Raw genomic sequence first — 23571 nt, 5'->3', positions numbered from 1 at the left:
TCCTAAGGATCCAAAGGGCGTAAGGGCCCTCCTGAAGAAAAAAGAAGATGACCTTAATGCATGAAGAAAAGGTTGAAGCTGCTGCCCACAGAGCACCCTCAAACAGCAGAGTTACAAAAGGAAAAAGAGGTCGATGAGCAACTGAACCTTATAATGCAGCTCAACCAGAAGGTCGTCGATTTGGAGAAAGAACTTGAAGGGGCATTACAAGATAAGCAGGCAGAATCTACATCCCAAGTTCCTCCAACCACTTCAACCACTGCAACAACAACAGAGGCAGCAGTAGCCCCTGTCACAACTGCAGCCACAACAGAAGCAGCAACAACAAGAGCTCCAGACTCCAATACAAGCATGGAAGAATTGACTAGGGCTATTAAATAAATGGAGCTCCAGGCCACTGAAATAAGGCAAGCCAAGGAAAAATTGGCAGAGCTGGATACCAAATATGATAAATCAAAAATGACTGTGGCAGAGCAAGGAAGAGAAATAAAGGCTCTCAAAGAAAAGCTAAAGGCCTTAGAGAAAGAGCTGAATCTAGAAAGCACCATGGCTGAAATAAAAAGAATTCTGTGGGCTAAAATTGACCAATCCATCACTAAACGATGGAAGTCAATTAAAATTGTATATGAACAAATGGATTTAATTGGCCAAGCACAGATAGAAGTTCACAAGGCCAAAACAATGCTGGGAAACAGGCCTGAGCAAGCCAATAGAATGATTTATTTTTTGAATAACCAAACTAAAGAAGAACTGGCAGCCTTCGACATTGTCAACAGAACAGAGGCTGTCCTCACATCTAAAAAGGTGCTAACTCTAAGGAATTTTGTACAAACCGTGGAGAGGAGATGCTATGAGATACAGGCTGAGGTGGATGAGTACCAACTCAAAATGGCAGTATTGCAACAAAAGGGACTGCCCAGCCTACTAAACGGTGCAGGAAGACTGATCTCCCGAGAACAATATGCCACCAGAATGTCAAATTATATTGAAAATCAAATCACTGCATCTGGCAGTACTTCTGAGGAAACAGGGCCTCCAACAGGACAAAGTCTATACAATAAACTTGAAGGTCTGTTTTTTATTGAAAATGAAGTAAATCACCTTTTTGAAATTCCTCCAAATTTTTACAGATATACAGAGGCAGATGAAACTTTAGTGAAGATTCGAAGACATCAAATGCCCAAAGAGGATTGGTGGCAGGCAATGCTTCAAATTTTGCCACAATAGCCTCAGCTGCTCAGTCATTGCCAGCTCCAACTCAGCAAAAGTCAAAACAGCAGAATAAAGACAGCATTAAAGGCAGCTGAAAGGTGACTCAGCATATGGACAACGACAGCAAGCCCAAGAGATAAGAAATACGCAATTTTTGGACAGCGTATCCTCAGCCGACTCCAACAGCCACAAAGTCAACAGTTTCTGACTATTTTGGACAGCTAAGGCACTGAAGAGTTATTACAACATTTACTTCCTTAGCTACCATGCTCCAAGAGTTGGCACGACATTAATGAAACATTTATTTCATCAGCTAGATATTTTCCTATGTAAATTATGTATATATACCTCCCCTCGCAGCGTATAAGGGGTTGGTGATTTTCATTCTAAGGCAAATATATTGTATACTTTCAGACTATCTAATACAAAAGGCTGGAGAAGTTCAGTGATTTCCTGAGAAGTTTGATGTCTTGCTGATGCTATGCATGCTGTTGCAGAATTCCTGTGCTGTCTAGTGGACCAATAAGTTTTCTCTATCTATGTTTTGTCTTCTTATGTTTATCTAAATCATATACATGTTTCACTAATCTAGCAGTAGGGAAAAGGAATAGTACAGGAAATGTTTGATTACACCTTGTGCTCAATCTCTATTGCTGTAAATGTCTTCTTCAGAATTGACCATAAACATGAATTCTTAACTGCTCATGTTTTCGTTAATTCTATAAATATGAATGTTATGTAGAAATTCTTCACTGCTTCTAAATAATATTCTCACTGTTCTCCATACCAGTTTGTTGAAAGATTCTTAATTGCCTTTCATGCCCTGGTTACATCACATTTAATCACAGATTCAAAGAATTGTTTCTCAAACACTTATCTGGCTCTGCAGCAGCACCATGGTAACAACACAGACATATCAAGCAACTCAAGCATCACAGACTCCATGCCCAATGGCCTAGAACTCCCTGGTAAAGCACACATATATATCTTGACTGAAATCACCCTCCAGCAAATTCCTAAACAAAACCTTAAGCATTATAACTAGCCTAAAATCTTACACAAACAAAGTTAAATCATAAAGAGAGAGCCCTCTCTAGTCACAGGTAGGCTAGAACCTGTGACCAAAAGATTGGTTAGTGGTTACCTCGGCCGTATTCCCTTGGGAGTCAAAGGGAACAACCTGAGTGATAACATTATTGGCGACTCCACTGGGGACAGAGCATATTTTCAGCTACTGTCTGTTCTTAGACAGTGGTTCCAAAAGCTTAAACAGTCCCTTTAAAACAGTTCTAAAAACAGCCTCAAAAAATACCAAAAACAAGTTCAGAAGCTGGCTCCTAAGAAAAGAACTAGGCACACCAGGTCAAATCCTGACCCAAATCCCCCACCTGTTTTTGATAATCCAAATCTCATCCCTAAAACTCTTAGGAACCACAAGCAACCAGAACAATCTCCTGAAGCTAGCCCTGAGGCAGTTCAACAAAGTCTTATCCCAACCCCTGCTAAGCCATCTGTTCACCTTCATACAAGTCATTCTTCACCCTCTTCATCATCCACTTCACAGAGTATATTGTCCACACCCAACACACAGACTGCGGTTATTATCCCTGTTGTCTCACTTATTCCCCCAAATATGGCTAACCGTTATGCACCACTTCAGTTACCTGGTAATCCTGGGGCTATGCCTCAGGACTACCAAAGCAAGGTTACTTATTTTGATGGAACCGGTACATACACTGCCTTACAGCATACTAAGAAAATGCAAGATTACTTTGAGAACTATGAGATAGATGATGATGATGTAAGGATGAAAATTTTTGTCCAAAGTTTGACAGGTGAAGTAAGAACCTGGTTCAGGGCCCTGACCCCAAATTCAATAGCTGATTCGGGTGCCCTTTATCAGTCCTTTTTAAACCGATGGGAAAAGAAAAAGGACCCTCTGCACATTCTATCTGAATATGACACCATAAGAAGAGGCCCACAAGAAACTGTCCTGGACTATTGCACTAGATTCAACACTATTTATAATGTTATTCCTGAAAACCTGAGACCTCCACCTTATTTAGCATTGATTAAATTCCCTGATGGATTTGATGCTGATATGGCATATCAACTGAGAGAAAGAGCCCCTGCAACTCTAGCAGACATGCAAAACATAGTTGTTAGTGTAGAGGCAAATCTAATTGCCAAAAGAAACCGGGCCAGAACTGAAAGGAGGACTACTTTCAAAGAAGAACCTTCATCATTCGAGCAAAAGCTGGATGCAATCATCAAAGGGATGGATAGACTTGGAGATAGGGTAGAAACCATAGAAAGAAAATCATCATGGGAAGGCCAAACAAGCAATATTAGAAACCCAAACTTCAGAAAGAATCAAAATCCTAATGTTGGTAGGACTGATCCTGACCAGCATGTCAGGCCTCCTTTTCAAGAGAATTATGCTGAGGCTTCAACATCTAGTGAACCTAGTGAGGATCCTCACATCAATCTAATGGGTTTGGACAGTGAAAATCAAGTCTTTTTGACACAAGAAGACCAAGAGGTTTACAATGAAAATCAATTCCATACTAAATCAGGAGAATCTTTCGACTTTAAAGAAGGATATGATGCAGTTGTGTATGAGGTGCACAAACAATACAAACTAAGGAGTAGAACAATAGAGGTACCTACACCCCTCAAACCAAAGGATAATAAACAACTAAAAAAGATCAATGAAGATACTACTCTCCCCAAATCAGTTGACAGCTCAAAATCACCGGCCACAAAAGTAACTGTGGAGGACATTTCAGAACAACAGTCCTCTCAAAATCAGCCAGGTTTGCCCCATCAATCAAAGACAAAGGCAGATACTCCCATAGGAAACAAACATGGCACCGGTGTCACTCAAAAGGATCCTAACTATGAGCAGAAGACCCCTGATAATTCAGCCGAAAAGGAAAAATCTGCAGCACTAAATGCCAAATTTCAAATGGAAAAACCTTTCAACTTGGAAACAGAAATTAGTAAGCTAAAAATATCAGTGCCTCTTTCAGAACTAGCCAAACATGACATATACAGACAGCAGATCAACAAATCACTCCAAATATCAGACAATAAAGATGTTGTGAATGTCCTAGATGATCAACCAGAGTTGCTGTTCGGACCTGAGGTTAATGGAAAAATAGAGAATGGAGGGGTGCCACCCTTTTATGTCAGTCTAAACATTCATGATAAGGTCCTACATAATGCAATGTTTGATTCGGGGGCCTCACACAACTTAATGCCCAAATCTGTGATGGAAAAACTTGACTTAGACATCACAAGACCCTACAAAGATCTATTCTCATTTGATTCAAGCCAAGTCAGGTGCTTAGGTCTAATTAAAGACTTATGTGTCTCCCTAGTTCAATACCCAACCAAAACTATCTTGATGGATGTAGTGGTAGCTGACATACCACCTAAGTATGGCATGCTCTTGTCCAGATCTTGGGGGGCCAAACTCCAAGGATCTCTGCAGTTAGATATGTCCTATGCAACTATCTCAGTCTTTGGGCAGCCAAAGAGATTATATCGGGAGACTTTGATGAAATATGTGGTAAGCAGTCAAGACAAGCCTCAAAACTTCCCAATCTACTCAATACACTCTGACATGGACTCATTTATTCTCTACAATGCTGACATCTGTCACAAAGCCTATTCGGAACTATTAATGACAGTACAGACTGAGGAGTTAGATGAGCAATGTATTTGCAAAGACCAGGGGACCATGGGCATAGCTGATAAAAAGAATGAGGAACATGATGTGCCAACTAACTTGCAAGAAACCAACCTACCCATGATCCAACTTCCTAGTGATCCCAATCTAAATCTTGATCATGAAACCTTATGGTATCTTGAATTTGATGGCTCTGTAAACAAGTTAGGAGCCGGAGCAGGAGTCTGGATCCATAATATGCACAATGACCAAGCTGAGGGCCATGCATACAGACTAAACTTTCGATGCACCAACAACATGGCTAAATATGAGGCCCTTCTGTTAGGTCTGAAACTCATAAAAAATCTAGGTGCAACTAAAGTTTCAATCTTAGGAGATTCTGACTTGGTCATACAGCAGATGAAGGGGAATTTCACCACAAATGATCTGAGGTTGAAAGCATACAAGGGAGCAGCTATCCAAGTACTTGAGAGCTTCTCACATTCTCAATTAACCAAAATTTCTAGAGAACTCAATCTACATGCTCACAGTTTGGCAACTTTTGCCAGCACTTGTAAGTCGCCTTTCAAAACCAATCATACATTTACTGCTGAAATCAAACACAGACCTTCAGTTCCAGATAATATCAAGAATTGGCAAGTCTTTGAGAATAATACACAAATAAATAACTTTCTCACTTTAAAGGAAGAATTTTCTGGTATGAATATTGACACAAGCACTAAAGATGACCAACCACAGTTATGCACAATTACACAGAAAATATCAGCTGAAACAGCTGATTTAGTGTTGCATCCTACCACCTTTGACAAAGAAACTATACAAGAGCTGAAACAATCAGATGAAGAAGAAATGGTTGAAGCAGAAGATGAGGTAATTGACCTAAAGGATAATTTTTTGCCCATAGGTCTTACCCCTTTGGAGGATCTGTTTGATTCAAATGATATCTCAAGAAAACCAAAAATGCAACCACTAAATGCTGAAATAGAAGATTGTAATATTGGGACCCCTGAAAATCCCAAAATGGTCAAATTATCCAAAGCATTACCACCTGAGCAGAAACTGAAATACATTGAGTTATTTAAAGAGTTTCAAGATGTCTTTGCCTGGAGCTATGAGGACCTTAAATCCTATGATACATCAGTTATCCAACACACTATCCCTCTGAAAGAAAATCAAAGGCCTTTCAAACAAAAGCTTAGGAGAGTCAATCCAGTCCTACTTCCCCTTATTGAAAAAGAAGTTAAGCGTATGTATGAAGCTGGGATCATTGCCCCAATCAGATTCTCAGAGTGGATTTCAAACCTAGTGCCTACCAGAAAAAAGACAGGGGAAATCCGACTATGTGTTGACCTGAGAAATCTGAACAAAGTATCCCTCAAAGACCATTACCCCTTACCAAAAATGGATCATATCTTGCAAAGGGTAGTGGGAGCTGCTAGGATCTCTTTACTAGATGGTTTCTCAGGATTCAATCAGATTTTAGTACATCCGGATGATCAAGACAAAACTGCCTTCACAACACCTTGGGGAACATTTAAATATGTCAAAATGCCTTTTGGACTTAAAAATGCAGGGGCCACATTCCAAAGAGCAATGGATATTGCCTTTGCCAAGGAAATTCATGACTTCCTAGTTGTCTATCTTGATGATTTAACTGCCTTTCCAAAATCAGATCAAGAACACTTAAGACAAATTTCACAATTTGTAGAAAGTATGGCATATCACTGAACCCAAAGAAGTCACTATTTGGGCTGGAAGAAGGCAAACTCCTGGGACATATAATCTCAAAAGATGGTATCAGGATTGACCCGGACAGAATTCAAGCTATCCTACAAGTACCTCATCCAAGAAACATCAAAGAACTACAAAGCTTTCTAGGAAAGATCAACTTCTTGAGGAGGTTCATCCCTAATTTGGCTGAACTCATTAGACTACTAAACAATATGCTGAGAAAGGATTCCAAGGTCAAGTGGACTATGGAAGCTAAACAAGCCTTTGAGGATATCAAGAGAGCATTGACAAACACACCAGTCCTCACAAGCCCTAGATTTGATCAAGATTTCCTTATTTTTTCTTTTGCTTCTGAGCATACAATTGCTGCTGTTTTGCTGCAAAAGGATGACCAAGGATGTGAAAAACCCATTGCATTTTTTAGTAGAGCCCTTAGGGATGCTCCTTTAAAATATCAGATCATGGAAAAACAAGCCTATGCATTGGTAAAGGCCATCAAGGAATTCAGAATTTATATCCTTTACTCTCACATAACTGCTTATGTTCCTAATGCAGTGGTCAAAGATATTTTAACCCAAGATGGGATTGAAGGCAAGAGGGGCAAATGGATTGCCAATATCTTAGAATATGACATTGAGATTAAGCCTATCAAACTGATAAAAGGACAAGGCCTAGCTAAACTAATGACTGAAACCAATTTTCAAGCCCTTCACATTAATGAATTGGACAACGAACAGGAGATGGCGACTCCACAAATCAACCAAGCCTTTATGCAATCTCCCTGGTATACTGATATATGTTTTGTATTATTGAACCTGCAAGCTCCTCCAGGGTTGTACAGAACCAAGAAAAGATTCTTAAAGATGAAAGCATCCAAGTTTTGCATTATTGACAATGTTTTGTTTTGGAGAAATCATGAAGGAATCCTACTCAATTGTTTAACAATAGAAGAAACTGACAATGTCCTCAAAGAATTTCATGCAGGTGACTGCGGGGGACACTTATACTGGAAATCTACAGCTGATAAAATCCTAAGGGCTGGATTTTATTGGCCTTCCTTGTTTTCCGATGTGAAGAAATTTGTAATGTCTTGCCACAAATGCCAAATTTTTGAGGGCAAGAGGAAACTACTGCCTTTACCACTCAAACCAGTTTCAACTGAGAGACCATTCCAGCAATGGGGTTTAGACTTCATTGGGGAAATTCATCCTCCATCCTCTGGCCAGCATAGGTGGATTCTCACTGCCACAGACTATTTTACCAAATGGATAGAAGCCATCCCTTGCAGGCAGGCCAATGACTCCATTATCATACAATTCCTAGAAACCAACATCTTGTCCAGATTTGGCTGTCCAGACAAAATTATCACAGACAATGCTGCAGCTTTTAAATCCAAGAAAATGATCAGTTTTTGTCACAAGTATCACATAACCCTAGGTCATTCCACTGCCTATTACCCTCAAGGTAATGGCCTAGCTGAATCTTCCAATAAAAGTCTCATCAACATCATCAAAAAAGTTCTGGAAGAAAATAAAAAGAATTGGCATAAAAAGTTGGTAAATGCACTATGGGCTGACAGACTCACCACCAAGATATCAATTGGCATGAGTCCATATGAACTGGTCTATGGGATAGAAGCAAAGTTTCCTACATCTTTAGGAATTCTTGTCATCAAACTGCTGCAAGAAATACAAGCTGAGCCCAATGATATCCAAAGAAGAATTAATCAAACAATTCATTTACAACAAACAAGAGAAGAAGTCTATCAAAGAACTCAGATTCTACAAGAAAAGCTTAAGAGAATATTTGACAAAAGAACCAAAGCTGAAGATTTCTATATAGGAAATAAAGTGTTAAGATGGGATTCCAGAAGGGAGGACAAAGGCAAACATGGTAAGTTTGATCTTTTATGGAAGGGACCCTATGTCATCTATGCTATACAAGGAAACAACACCTATTTTCTAAGAAGTTTGGATGGCTCAAACACTGAGGAAGGCCCAGTTAATGGGAGAATGCTCAAGCATTATTTTGACTCCCCTTGATCAAACACTAAACATGCATGTATTGTACATAAATATTTGTATTTCCAGTATTTTAAATTACAACAGATAAGTAAAGCAGCAAAGTGCATCATAGTTTTGAGAAGACCAGGATGAAATACTATGATATTTTTTGGGAAATTTGGATCCTGGCATTTGGGCAACAAGCAAAGCAAAGGGTGACTATCAAATCAACAAGAGAAAGTTTGAGAAACAGGTAAAAACAGATCTGCAAATTCACAGCAAATAAGCTTACTTGCTGCTGCTCGCAACCATTTGGGGTCCTAACCATTGGGCTCCAACAACAGAAAAATTCAGCCAGCAGCAAGGGAGCAGAAACTCAGGCAATCTGACCTGCTGTTCTTGGATTTTCATCTGGAAAAGCCATCCCCAAGTGGAGCCACTGTTAGCCTCCTATACCAATAGGTTCTCATCTCTCATGATTGACAGTGGAAGTGCCAAAAATGCTCACCTTCCATGCCACTAAGGTTCCATTTTTGTGAAGAGAGTAGACATGTTAAAAAATGTAAAGAGGGTATGCCTTAAAAGAAAAATCAAAGGGCAAGAAAATGAATTGGTCAGAGAAAAAATAAAAGAAATGAACCCCAAACAAAGACCATGAAAGTGGCTAGTTCAAATTGCCACTACTACCTTGATGGGTGGCCCAACAGCTCAAGCTGGGCCTCACCATGTTTTAAATTGCATGTTGTAGATTAGAGAGGAAGTACCTTTTCAAACAGTTCAAGCTTGACAGATGACTAGGTGGATAGAGAAAGAAAAGAGCCCAACTGCTTAATCTGGGCCCTTGGAAGTCATAAGGGTAGACTTAGATAGGAGGGCAGCAGAAAGAAAAAGAGAATTATCAGGGTTTGCAAGGCTAAGTGCACCCATACAAAATGAAGAAAAAATGTTAGGCATAATAGGCAGGGTAGGCAGTTGAAGGTTGCAGAAAGCAAGATCCAAGCACATCACTTGGAGTAAATCAAATGTTGCCATCAGCAGGAGAAAGGCAGGAGAAATGGCCTATGTGGCATACTACTAAACCATCACTAACTCCCCTCATCCCCTTCAAAATATTTTACTAATCTCCCCATGAGCACTGTAGGATCTGCCTGATCAGTCCTCCTTACACTCTTCATTTGTACAAATTTCATGTCATAAATGACCTCTTTCTTTGAAAAGAAGCCACATTTCTTGTGTAAAATTTCTTTTCATTTTGATCTACTTCCTAACTAAGTTTGATTCCTGAAAAGCTTAGTATCCATCACTTCCCATTCTCATTCCCCAACCAGTACTAATTACTAACTGTATCTACATTAAATCCCCTATGTTCCCCTTTCCCTATTATTATAACACCATGGTGTATAAACCCCAAACAATGTATAAATATCCCCCCTTTAGCATTATAGCTAAATAGCATGTCTAAGGGAGACATGAGTCCACCAGGAACTATGGTCAACCCTGTTTTGGGATTACTCTAACCTCTGGTCAGAGTAATAACCCACACTAAACCCACATTTCCCCTCTTTTCCGAAAATTTCATAAAAAACCCCTTCCCTCTGCTCAAACCTAACTCTAACCCTTTGTTTCCCCCTGACAGATGAATTCACACCCCAAAAAACCCACAAAAACCCCCTAACCCAAAGTTCTAAACCCGTGCAATTTAAATAAATATTTTATTATCGGGCGGGACCCAACCCAAAGTTGCGCGATCGATCACAGCGCCCGCCAACCGTCCATCATCCACCGTCCCCGATCCAACGGTGGGCGGTCTTTTTTAAATCCCGACATGCCTCCCTTTAACGTCCGGGGAGATGGCGGTATTGGTGGCCGTACCCAGGACGCGTGGCAAGCGGCGGGGTTGTTCGGAGCCCCCCTCCCCGATACCGCCTTCGCCCAAAAGCGGTGCGGGGAGACCGCTTACCACTCTCCCCGATACTGCCCCTCCGCTGTCACGTCGGCCCCCACGTCATCATGACGTCATGCCACCTCCGCCCGCCCTCGCTCCTCGTGGCCCTCCACCTAACCATGCTACCCCACACTGTCCACCACCCTGTCCTGCCACGCTGGCCTCCAGCTCAGCGCCCACGTCACCCTCCGTACCCCGGGCCCGCCATGACGTCATGCTGACGTCATCGGCGGAAAAGCGCCAATGTCCCATTATATCCAAATTTGTCGTTAAAACGCGCGTTTTCGGCCGTTTTGTGTCATTGTCATTTGAAATAGTCGCCAGAGACGTTGTAAGTTGTCCAAGTGCGAAATTCACCTCCAACCGCCAAATTCAAAATTGGAGCCGCCACAACTTGTCAATTCAGCTACATTGAGCACCCACTGTTCGACCCGGAGGCTTTCCGCGCTGTTCATCCAGGTATTCACCACAATTCTCCTGTTTTTCCCCTATGCATGCCATTTCTCTGCAAATTCTCCATTAAGCACCTGTCAAATCCCAAATTGAAGACTGTTTACCACTTAATTTAGAACTAAAGCACCCTGCATTGCCCTCTGCTCCATAATTTGATATTGAAACAATAATTCACGGTCTAAAACTAACAAATTCATCCTCGAGGTGCTCGGCATTGTTCCCTTTTGCCGAGTGCGTGCCCAAAGCTGCATTTCACCAGCTTGAATCCTCCACACCCTCTGCAAATCATCCTCATCAATTCACCATCCCTGTGAATTTACTAAAGAACAGCAAAGGCAAGCCTGCATAGCCTGCTTTTCCTACTTTGAAGACAATCTCTATCACTGTCTGAATTCAGTCTGTCACTTGTGCTTTGAAGAGCCTTGCAAACCATTGCACTTGCCTTGTTCAAATTCAGAAATCACATAATGGCTGCTCCTGCACCCACAGCTCTCAGTGTTGCCCCCATAAATGCACCAAATAAAGACCTGGAGTCCTTACCACTTGTTGATAGAGATTTCCTCATCCAAGACTTTGTGGGTGATAGGAACCATTTGCAGACCTTTAGGGAATTGAGGGATGATCACTTAAACAATAATGACAAATATGGGATATGGGAAGTTCAAAATGATGCTTAGACTCATAAATGCCCCTTTGTGCGAAATGGGGAAATGTTGGACACATAATCTTTCAACATTTCGAGTAGCTATAAATACATCGTAAATAGTTAGGAATCTAAAGAGTTACAAACATTATATAGGAAATGAATACAAAGAGTCATATTCCTAACGTATTAAAGAATGATTCATATGAACAAAAAACATCAAACCTTGTGGAGTTAATCCTCAGTTTGACACTACAAGGGTTTGATTCAACAAGTTCACAAGCTCCTACACCTATTTTGGTACCTCACACCTTGAATTGTAGTTATTTTGGCTACTCATGTTGCCACAACCTTGAAACCTCAAATAACAAGCCATTTGTGTGTCTAAAATGTTGGGCATGTGCTCAACCCTTCATCATTTCTACTTGTGTTATGTGTACCATAGTTGCCACATCTCTACCACTCAATGCATGTAAGCTATTTGAGTCATTAGAGCCATACAAGCCTTCAAGTATTCTAAGAATGAACTATTTATTAAGCTTCATTCCAACATAAGAATCCCAACAGTCCAAAACCAACACCACTACGACATATCCCTCATTCAAGGAACCTTCGAGACATTGCTTATTGGAATTATTGTAATTGATGTCAAAGAATTAATGTTGTCATTACAATACACATGACAATAAGGTTTACAATTTTAATAAAAAAAAGAAGTGCACGTGAAAAGTAAAAACCCCATGGTATTGGGTTTGAAAGCCTTTAGTATTTGTCCATGGTATGTGAAGAAGTGAAATAAAAAGAGAATTAATTATTTAATTAATAGGTGTCGTGTCTTTGTGAATTAACATGTCTCTTCATAAAGGGTGGTGATAAAGTACAAAAATAGAAAGTAATGAGAGAAAGTGGGTGGATAAAAATGTAGTATTCTTTTCAAGAAGTGTATGAGCAAAGATTGAATATCATTTCAAGAGGGGAGAGTGCGAATTCAGTTTCAAGTCAATTTGGCATATTCGCTATAACTTAGCTTGAAGTCAAGTTTGGGTGCCTACAAGTATTTGTAACAATAGCTTGGTCCTTATAAAAAACTATAAAAATAACTTGATGGTTTTCTCCCAAAAGGTTTTCCATGTAAATCTTGTGTTCCATGTATTGCAATTAACAAATCTCTTATGTGATTGTTTTATTATGGTTGATGAATGTTTGAAGAAGTAAAAAATTGTCTTTTTACCGATTCACACCATCTCCTCCCGTCCCCACCCCCCAAACAATATAAGGGTGTGTTCAACATCGCTATCTTAATGCTCATTGAATTGGGATCCATCTCTGCCACATGTCATGCATTCAATCCTTCGGGATGTGGAGTTCCAAATGATTCTTTACCATTTTTGCCTCATTGACTACTAAAACCTTCATAGATACTACTCAAGTTTTCAAGCATTCAAGCTCTTTGGATATTTGAGCTGCATATGGGTTTTCCAATTTTTGTTACCTTCAGATCTTGAAAATATTGAATGTTTGCCATGTATCCCTCATTCAAGGACTCGAAATATGCTATTTGTGCTCTACTCTGAATGTTGACCACCCACTACTACATTATCAGCCAAAGCCCTATTGAGTTTTGTAGCTCCAAAGGTACTTCTAGTCTTGTGTCTTGACTAGAAGGACCTTGATTTGTCTCTTTAGGAAAGTGTGTGAGTTGCACGCATACAAATGTGTTACATGTGACATGCATGAGATGTGCATGTAAAGCAAGCTAAATTTATGACTTGTACTTGAATTTAAGTAGAGAAAGCTAAAGATATAAGAGTTAACTAAAGTAAAGTCACTTATCTTCAGTTGACGAGTTAATTTTGCTCATAAATTTTACTTTAGGAAAGTATAAATTGAGCCTAAAGTGAGGAGCTAAGACACAACAATGTCGCAAGATTGAGAGAAGCTTCTCAGTGAGCATGTGTTGGGCCTGAGAGAGTGCAGTGAGGTTGTGATCACTTTTGTATTTTCTCAATTGGGCCATTATCCCCCGGTATGAGAGCCCAAGTAAGTTATGTGATTAATTTATTGATGAAGATTTGTTGATTGGGCAAATATTTATTTCTGTATGTGATTCAGATCAAGTAGTTTTTGTTTTTGTTATATTTTTGTGTTAGGAATTTGGTCATGTATGTGTTTAGTTAATAATCGTTGGAAACTGAATACCAAGTGTTGGATTCAAGTAAATTCTAACATGGTATCAGAGCCCCAACTCTCAATCGATCTCAGAATTATAGGTGTCAAGTTCGTGTGACATCACCAAAGTCAGTGTGGTTGGGATCATACAAACCGGAATAATTTGTTTTCTAAAGGCCAAGAGAAAATTTCTTTTTTCACGAGCAATGTTTTGAGTAAAAAAATGGTGGGGCGATTCAAAAAAAAAATGGAAAATAAGAAAAAATAGGGCAATGTTTAAAAAATTAAATAAAAATAGGCGCAAATTACTATTGGTCATTGGGGTTTGAGATGACTACTAAGTTACGTTACAAGGGTAGGTTGGATGGAGCAGGAAATTTCAGCCCATAAAAAAAGATTGTTCTATTGTTTGAGCAGAAGTTGTGGAACATCGTGGAGAAGGTTGTCACAATTCTTGCAAATACTAATTAGTTGGTTGAGTTTAATAAAATGAGTGTGAAGGCACAGAGAATAATCTCGGACTCCATTAGAGAGCATGTTATACCTCATGTGACGAGAAAGAAGTATGTCTTTGATATGTGGGCATCTTTAACTAAGTTGTACCATAGTACAAACCAAAACAGAAAAACGGTGTTGAAGGAGAAACTAAGAAACACCAACATGTCTGACTCTGACACAGTTACATCATACCTAACCAAGATCACTTGAATTATAGATCACTGGGCAATGATGGGGGAACTTATATTGATAGTAAACATTTGGTCAGATCAACCTTGAGTGGCTTTCCTTCGAAATGGGATGTCTTTGTTGATGGTATCTTCACACGAGAGAATCTACCTAGTTGGGATAGATTATGGGATGTTTTCATATAGGAAGAGATAAGGAAATGTTCTAAAACTGCAAGCCAACATGATGATAATGATGATGAAGAGAATTTTGCTCTTGTTATAAAGGGCAAAAGTAAAGGGAAGTGGGGGATCTGCTTCTATGAAACACTTGAGCAAAGTAAAGTGATTTGTTTGTCACAACATTGGTCACTATACGAGCTAGTGTCCATACAAGGAGGACGATCAGGTGGCTACATCAACATCAACAAAGATTGATGACTTTACAGAGAAATTTGAGAAGGAATTTTCTCTAGTTCCTTGTGTTTCTGACAATGGTATTGTTGTGTATGAGAACAATGGGTTATGACTAATAGACAGTTGAGTGTCCAGTCACATGACGGGTTAGAGGTCAATGTTCTGCAATATTTCACAAACAAGCCCAAATTGCAATGTGTTTAGTGGGACTAGTACCAAGCATCCAGTGAAGGGGATTAGGTGTGTCAAAATCTAGCTAGAGTCAAGAGGATTTCTAAAGGTGATAGGGATTTTTTTGTTCCAAGATTGACTGATGGTACATGTGCTCTTAGTATCAACCTTGGAGGATGTTGGCTATAGAGTTTTGTTCCATGATGGACAAGTGCTTCTATATTCAGACGGAGCAACTTTGGATGCAGCTGTAGTGCATAGCATCAAACAGGGGCAATCATACAAATTGTTGGTATAGTCTATCGGTATATCCAAGGGGATCTTGGATACAGGGACAACGTCAATTATTGAGAGGGAGTAGGTGGCAAGGAAGAGTGATTCTTCAAGTACTAATAGGAGCCTCAACTGGTATGATATGACATTGTTAGACACTCAAGAACAAGATTCTATGAGCATGGTTGGAAGGAATAGGTCTTCAGATCAAATTCCATAGCAAGTAGCAAGGAAGTCTTCTAGTTCATGGGAACAACTACAACAGTGCATAATGTGGTGGTGTTTGAGACATATCTACTTGGAGGAGGTTCATCTAGAAATACCTCCCTCGCTAAGAGGGAGTGTTGAGTTTTGTAGCTCACAAGGTACTTCAAGTCCTATGTCCTAACTCGAAGGACCTTGATTTACCTCTTTAGAAGCTTGCATGCGACATGCAAAGTGTGCGAGTGACTTGCAACACATGCGAATGTGTTACATGTGAGATGTGCATATAAAGCAAGCTAAATTTATGACTTGTACTTGAGTTGAAGTAGAGAAAACTAAAGATAGGATAGTTAACTAAAGTAAAGTCACTTATCTCCAATTAACTTGATGAGCTAATTTTTGTTGTCAATCTTAGTTTAGGAAAATTATAAATTGAGCTTAAAGTGAGGAGCTAAGACACAATAGCAGAACAAGATTGAAAGAGGCTTCTTAGTAAGCATGTGTTGGGTCCGAGAGAGTACGGTGACGCTGGTGATCGGTTTTGTACTTTCTTAGTTGAGCCAGTATCCCTAGTACAGGAGACCAAGTAAGTCTTGTTATTACTTTATTAATGAAGAACTATCGATTGGGCAGAAATATGTTTGTGTATGCAATTCAGATTGAGTAACTTTTGCTTCCACTATATTTTTGTATTAAGAATTTGGCCATGTATTCGTTCAGTTAGTAATTGTTGGGAACCAAATATCAGGTGTTGGGTTCAGGGAAATTCTAACAAGCCCTACCTAAAGAAGCCATCCAAACCTTCATGTATTCAATGGCTTGTGGATCTTTTGGATCCTTGGCCTTTGTTCTTCCCTTCATGGATTTGAGTTGCCTAGAACCCGTGTGACAACTTGTCTAAGGACAGCCCCATGGATATGCCTATTGCCAAGATTTTTGTTGTTTTCACATGATACACTTTTGAGGATGTGCACTTGAACTCTGTTAGCCTTCATGACCATTAATATTGTGAACTCAAACCAAAATATGGATCATCGCAAGTAAAAACCCATATTTCGTGATGTTACATCACTGGTCTCTCAACAATAAAAGTAAATTGTTATCATTGGTATAGCTTAGGGCCAAGGGCTTGTAAACACAAGCCCACTTTGCATTCCATCTTATCCAAGGATAAGACCACAATTTGAATTTCTTAATGTCCTATTGAAACGAAAGACTGAAACAACAAAATACCATACTATAAATAACGGCAACCACAAACAATCTTCTAGGTTTCAACTACAAAAATTTTAAGCATCCCACTTCCATAAAAGGAGCTTGCCAACAAAACACTACTCTTAGGAACAAAAGTTTACTTGAAAATGATGGAATAAAAAAGAATTTGAAGTTTAACATGAACAAGTCATTGAAAGGTCACATAAGCAACCCAATGGAAGTGGGAAAACACAACCACAAGCTTTGGCCAAACAATAGATCAAAGAGACAACATAAAAAATAAACTCACTGAAGAAAAGGATAACTCCCAGGAAAATAGGACTAAAAAACCTGATGACAAGTCGTTTCACAAACAATGTTTTAAAACTCTGACTCCGACTCCAACTCGGCCGAGGGTCGACTCTGACTCCGACTCCCACTCGATATCGACTCGGCCGGCTCGATTTCAATGACTCGGTCGTTGTAAAAAATACATTAAATAATTATTTTTTTATAAAAACACATAATTTTAAAGATTTTCATTCATGTTTCCAAACACATAGCATTAGAATATAGATGGAAGACAACATATGATCAAAGTAGGGTCATGAATATATCCATTATATCAAAATGGCACCCAGTGCATTGTCCAATACATACACGATGATGATATAGAAATCAAAACAAAAACATGTAACCAAGGAGGCTATAAATGGCCTCTACAACAAAAGTCTATGACCAGTACCACTGGCTACTGCTAGAGTTGCCAACATCATCTGGCTCAGTGTTACTTGTGAGCGGGAGCGAAAGTGGGGAGCATGAGCAAAAATGAGAGTAGAAGCGACATTTTCAGAAGCTCCTGGTTTGGGAGCGAATCCCAGAAGAGTTCGACAACCAATGTTACTAACATCAAGGTACATAGAGGGATTGGTGCTCTTGATTAAATACGAGTTCCATACCCTAATACATGACAAAATTCAATGGAAACATTGCAATGCTCCAATCTTGAAATCCTAAAAAACTGGTAAGTCTGCTGAATTTTGAATGAAATCTAAAATTCTATTTCTCCATATGAAATCCAATGAGGCCGGAACCACTCTCAAACATCCTGAGTCATTTGATGGTAATGTTAAAAATTTAAGTAAAAGGATGAAAATGAAGATCAAGGAGAATGCCACTTTTACTTTAAGAATTTAACATTACCATGAAATTTGAATAGCATATCAATACTAGGAGAGGGCAATGGACCCCAAATAGCATTTAACTAATTTAGAAAACACCTTGGAGTCCCCAACACTCAACTAATAGTTAATTTTTTTTTTTTAAATATGAAAAATATCATTTTTTTTGGGTTACACGCTGCATTCATTGACTCCGCCGAGTTATTGCAGAATCGGCCGAGTTGACCGAGTCATGACTGACTCGGCCGAGTCATGCAATAACTCAGCCGAGTCAATCATGACTCGGCCTCCCGTTCCATTTTTCTGCCAGGTCACAAAAAATCCCAACGACTCAGATCAACTCGGCCGTTTTTTAAAACATTGTTCACAAATGATTACTTGATACAACTCTTAATATATTACATGATATGCTTCAGGTATTGCCATCCCTAACTGGAGACATCCAAAACATTCTGCTGGAGAGGATATACCGGCAAGTCTATCTTGTACCATCAAGTAACCAGACAATGATGCTCTAACGAGGACAGCCTAAAACCTATGACCCATCTACCTTTTAGACCCATATACGACTAAAATCAGTGAAATCACAACCAAACTCGATGAATATATGACCAAAATAGATCCAAAAAGTAGAATAGTTATAGACAATTCCAAAACGTATAGCTCTTTCTGCCTCTCAAATGTGTTGGTTGCAAGCAGCCAAAAATAGGACTTGCTGATATAGAGGTTTCATCCTTGCTGTACATAGCTCAGATATCAACTGATTGCTTGCCTGGAACCATTTTTCTAATATAAACTCCAAGTATTGAATAAGAAAATTTAAATAATCATCTGAATATGATAATTTTCCATATATATCTCCTGCTGACTAGTATATCAAGCATGCAATTCTCAGATTGCATCACACAATCCAATTGGATCCATTCCTCCTGTCACGCGGAAGACAACTATATTGGTCTGACAGCAATACATCTTTGCAAAGTGGAAAAGCAGTATAATTTGAGAGGTAATAGTTTACATCTTTGCATAAGAAGTATACAGTCAAGAAATCACCCTTTACACACCCTTCTCATTCAACCTCCTGAAAAGATTAATTACAACATCTGATCACAAGGTCACTGTTCACATGACATTCTGTTTGATTTCCCTTCACTCACCTCTCCTAATTCTCTCACTTTACCAAAAGGGAAAAAAAATTTAAAATATGTCAACCAAATACCATTTTATTAAAGTTCTTGCTCCAACCTCAGTTCAACAAGCAGAATCAGTAATCAAACACCAAAGCTTTAGTCATTAGATGTTGAAATTGTCCAACTTGTTAGTGCATCAGTAGTTGACCAATCACAGACCAGAGCAGAAAGACGAATAAATCTTATGAACCCAGTTCACTAAGCAGTTACCACCTGCTTGAATCAAGTATTTAGACATTAGAACATTTGAACTACTCTGAGAGGCCTAGTAATGGTATATTAGTATTTTGAGATTTAGAATTTACACACTGGCAAATTTGAACCTCACGGATGGACAGGACTTTCAGTAGAAAGTTTTTAAAGAACTGAACATGTTTAAAAACATTGCAACTTCCACAAGAATATAAGGTAAGGATCACCTAACTATCAAAAACTAAGGGAATACTCCATATTAATCGAATTTCAACCCAAAATATTTTGTTGTGGAGAAAATTGAGCATTTAATCTCCATTTTTTCCTTTGCTGCTTTGTAGCTTTACTGGAAATACTTGAAAAAACAAATGTAGACTTTGAGGTCTCGATGATGACCGTAACTGGATATTGTGAAAAATTTTGGGAACAGATTGCTTAGATGGGTGTAAATTTTCTTTCGTAGTTTTCTGGTCCAATTTTATGCTCGCTTTATGGACATGGTCTAGCTGTAAGACCTGTAATCACAATACTGAAGGACAGTCTCATAAATCTAAAAGATTCAGTTGATCAGAAACAAAGGCGCAGCCACATACTTCCACAAACAAAACACAATCTAAATTACAATATAACATCATTAACCCTGTAGGAACAATCTCCATTCACCTGAGGAGCAGGACAAGCAGGTCATGAAAATATTAACAGAACTTCTCTTGCATATCACAGCTATTATCTTGTCACAGACCATGCTTGTCATTGATCGACAAAGAATGAACCAAAAATTGCTAAAAATGCCCTTGGAGCATACTTGAATAACAAACTATAGAAAAATATGCAAACAGCTCAAACAATGAATCTACAATACATTGATGCTTGCAACAGTTTGTTTTAATTTGTACTTGTGTTAGTTCCGGTGACAGGTCTCAACATGTGAGCCACAGTGGAATTTGCAGCACTGGACCCCATCAACACAGAGCCAGGGGCTCCACCTGAAAACGACTGCATTGTAGACAAGGGCATAGAGGATCCAGCACCACCTGGTCCATATGAAAACATAGATGGTCTAGCCATGAAAGGCATAGCTGGGTGAGCTGAAGGACCATAACCAGAATGGGGAGCTGACGGCACAGAAGATGAGATTACAGGCCTATTATTCATTGCAGATACTGCTACAGGCCCTGCAGCCACTGTAGATGACCCACCAGATCCAAAATGACTTGACATAAGACGAACACGCTCAGTTGTCAATCTCTGCCTTGACCTTTCAACCTGCTCACATTCCTTTGACAACACAGACTCAATCTCTCCAAACTGCTTCAATTTGATCTCGGTTCTCTTTAACTGCATTCATAAGCCATGACAGAAATCAGATTCCATAAAATATAGGCTAATAAACGGGACAATTGCCAGTTTCAAAATTCACATTGCAATGCATCTATTATACTGTTACCCAACATAAATATCTGTAATCACGGTAGATATATTATTTGAATTTTGAACATGCTTCAGAGCTAAAGTAAAAGAAAATCCTGAGGCTGCATCATTTTTAAACATTAACATACCTACAAAAACAAGGATAATCTCTTGCTAACCGCCCATAATGTTATGCAGACATCTAGGTATGATATAGGAGCCAATGCTATGCATGTTAGGGACAATATGCATTCTGAGGAGACTTCAACATGGTCTCTCTTCTTAAGTCTGAAGAACGTTGGCATGCAACTGCAACAGTCTAGCACCCAGTGCCCTTTCCAGTATGGGATACTGAATTCGATTATACATATTACAGTGGGAGACAGCAATTCCATGGACTATCAAGTTTCATATACAATGGGGCAGAATGATTGTTAGATCGAAGGAAGGTAAAGCAAATCAAATTCCAAGTCAACATCAGTATACCAACAAGGGATAGAAATGTACCCTTTTGATCAGCTGAATCAACTATTGTTAGATCGAAGGAAGGTAAAGCAAATCAAATTCCAAGTCAACATCAGTATACCAACAAGGGATAGAAATGTACCTTTTAATCAGTTGAATCAACTAGTCAGCACGTTAGAATCACTGCTCCAAATATTTTAAGATTATAAGACAGGAGGGGCTAGGACAGAGTCACCAGATTCGCTCCCTCCCCCCACATGTCACGAAATCATGTCAGGCACGATTCTCAAGGGACACGTGTCCAATTCGAACCTAGAGCATGTCATAGAATTGGGATTCGTGCCCTACAGGAATCCAATTTGTGCCACAAATAATCACCATTTTCAGACACATGTCCGCCAAAAAGCAACCCGTGGGCTTGATAAAAGCCAGAATTGGGCCGCTTTTGCTCATTTGCAATCATTGTTTGGCAGCTGTGGGACTGTGGGAGCAACCAGCAAAGGAGATAAACATGTTTTGGAGGTAATTCAAGCTATAGGCATCTGGATTTCTATTAAAATTGGCAAGTAGGGCCAAACTCCATGTGGGTCATCTTATTTATGGCAGCTGATATTTTTATTGGATCCCTCTCATCGAGATATGTAGGATTGATCTAAAGATCATCCGATTCCGATAAGTATTTATGAAGTTATGAATTTATTTGTATTATAAGACATATTGTCAAGTCGGCCAGCATCCTAAGTAGGCTCAGAAGCCCAATAGTTGTGTCTATTCATCATCTATGTTTTAGTATAAATATAGAGGACTTGAAATCATTTGGAACACACATCCTCTTCATGTGTGGTCTCCTCCTCTCCACGTCTTTGGGTTTTGGTGAAGGCGAGACACAATGAAGATACGCTGGCCCAAAGATGATGCCCTAACCACAGTAAGCCGCAGGCTTATGAGGATGATCTACGCAGCAAACAGAGACCTTATACGTTGATCATGGAGACCTTATACGCAGTTCTTGAAGACTCTTATATGCAAGTCATATCATTGTTAAGAAGAGGCCTAATCCGCAGAAAAGGAACTCGAACTTCTTACCTTAGATTGGGCTGCAGGCAGAGGACACTTCAGCGTGGGAAAGAGGCAGTGTAGGAGCCTTTTGGAGCTGTATTGAAGTCTGTTCACACTCGCTGGGAGGCCGAGTTATGTAAGGAGAAGGGCAGGTCTGTTGTGGCACGTTGAAAGGGCAAGAGAACTCTGTTTGGGCCAAACGTAAGTTACAGGTAGGCTGTGTGGTAGGCCACAGGCCATACCACCACAGCAAAGCACTTGCGTGGGTCTGTTTTGGGGCTGTATTGTGCCCTAATCTCCAGCGTGGAAGCAGAGGGGTCACACTAAGGTGGGCCGCAGGGATTGAAGGCTGTTTGAGGACTGTTCAGGGATTGTTTGAGGGCTGTTGCAGTGTGCTAAAGTGCCCTAACCAGGAACAGTCAAGGGCAGTGTGGGACAACAGATTTGGAGGCAAGGTTGTTGTGTATTGGGTCAATGTGTTGACCAGTTTTGAATCAGATTATTGAGCAGCCTGTGTAAGCCATGATTTGCTGACTTGTGGTATAAAAGATGATCTCACAAACTTGATCTTGATGTCACTAATATGTATGCGCATCATGATGATCTCAGCGGAAGGAATGATGATGGAAGATGCAGCATGATGGGCATGTTAAGCATGATGATAAATAGGACTGCATGATGATGAAAGATGTAGCATAATGGGCAGCATGATGATGAAAGATGCAGCATAATGGGCAGCATGATGATGAGAGCAGATGAGAGCAGCTCAGTCATCAAGGTTCAACACTGTGACAGTACAGCATGGTGTCACACGGTTATGTGCAGCAAATGGACGAAAGACAGCACTATGATAGGTGAAGGAGTCACCTTGGAGAATCAATTGAAGCAACATGTCTTCAACTGATCTCATATAGATATAGAAAGTCAAAGTGTTGACTTCTGTTGTAAATGTACTATCTCTCTCTCTTTCTCTACTGAACTATTGAAGAACATAAAAGAAGAATTGATCAAGGGTTTCCCCACATTGGGGTTTGTCCCTGGCTGGCGCCACATCTTGTGTCCTCTTGTCTTGGCCTGTCTTCTGCGATTTATATTTATGTTCTATCTGCAGTTTACTTTAATGCTGATGTGATTGCTAATCTGGAAAAGATATCGAGCTAACTGTGAAAATTGAAATAAATTGCTCTAGCATAGAACATACCTAAAATTAACATGGTATCAGAGCTAAGGTGAAGACAATGCCCAAGCAAGAGTGAAAGAGCAATCACTGAAGACAGTCAGGAAAGGACAAAAGGATCAA

General features: G+C 39.6%; 1 protein-coding gene across 3 annotated transcripts in view; it reads right to left on the bottom strand.

The window, feature by feature from the left end:
- Positions 1–19951: 19951 nt before the first annotated feature.
- Positions 19952–23571, bottom strand: part of SWI3C (SWITCH/sucrose nonfermenting 3C) — a 157501-nt gene continuing 153881 nt past the window's right edge. For all 3 annotated transcript variants that reach the window (XM_089393066.1, XM_089393069.1, XM_089393067.1), the window contains exon 9: positions 19952–20675. In XM_089393066.1, the coding sequence (XP_089249192.1) occupies positions 20223–20675 (453 nt within the window). In that variant the 3' untranslated portion in view covers positions 19952–20222. The remainder of the gene's footprint in view (positions 20676–23571) is intronic.

Source organism: Pinus tabuliformis, chromosome 1_1 (assembly GCF_031772625.1).
Source record: "Pinus tabuliformis cultivar Carrire ecotype Pingquan chromosome 1_1, CPIR1, whole genome shotgun sequence".
In the NCBI taxonomy this organism is placed as follows: Eukaryota; Viridiplantae; Streptophyta; class Pinopsida; order Pinales; family Pinaceae; genus Pinus; species Pinus tabuliformis.
This window is presented reverse-complemented; position numbering and strand designations above follow the sequence as displayed.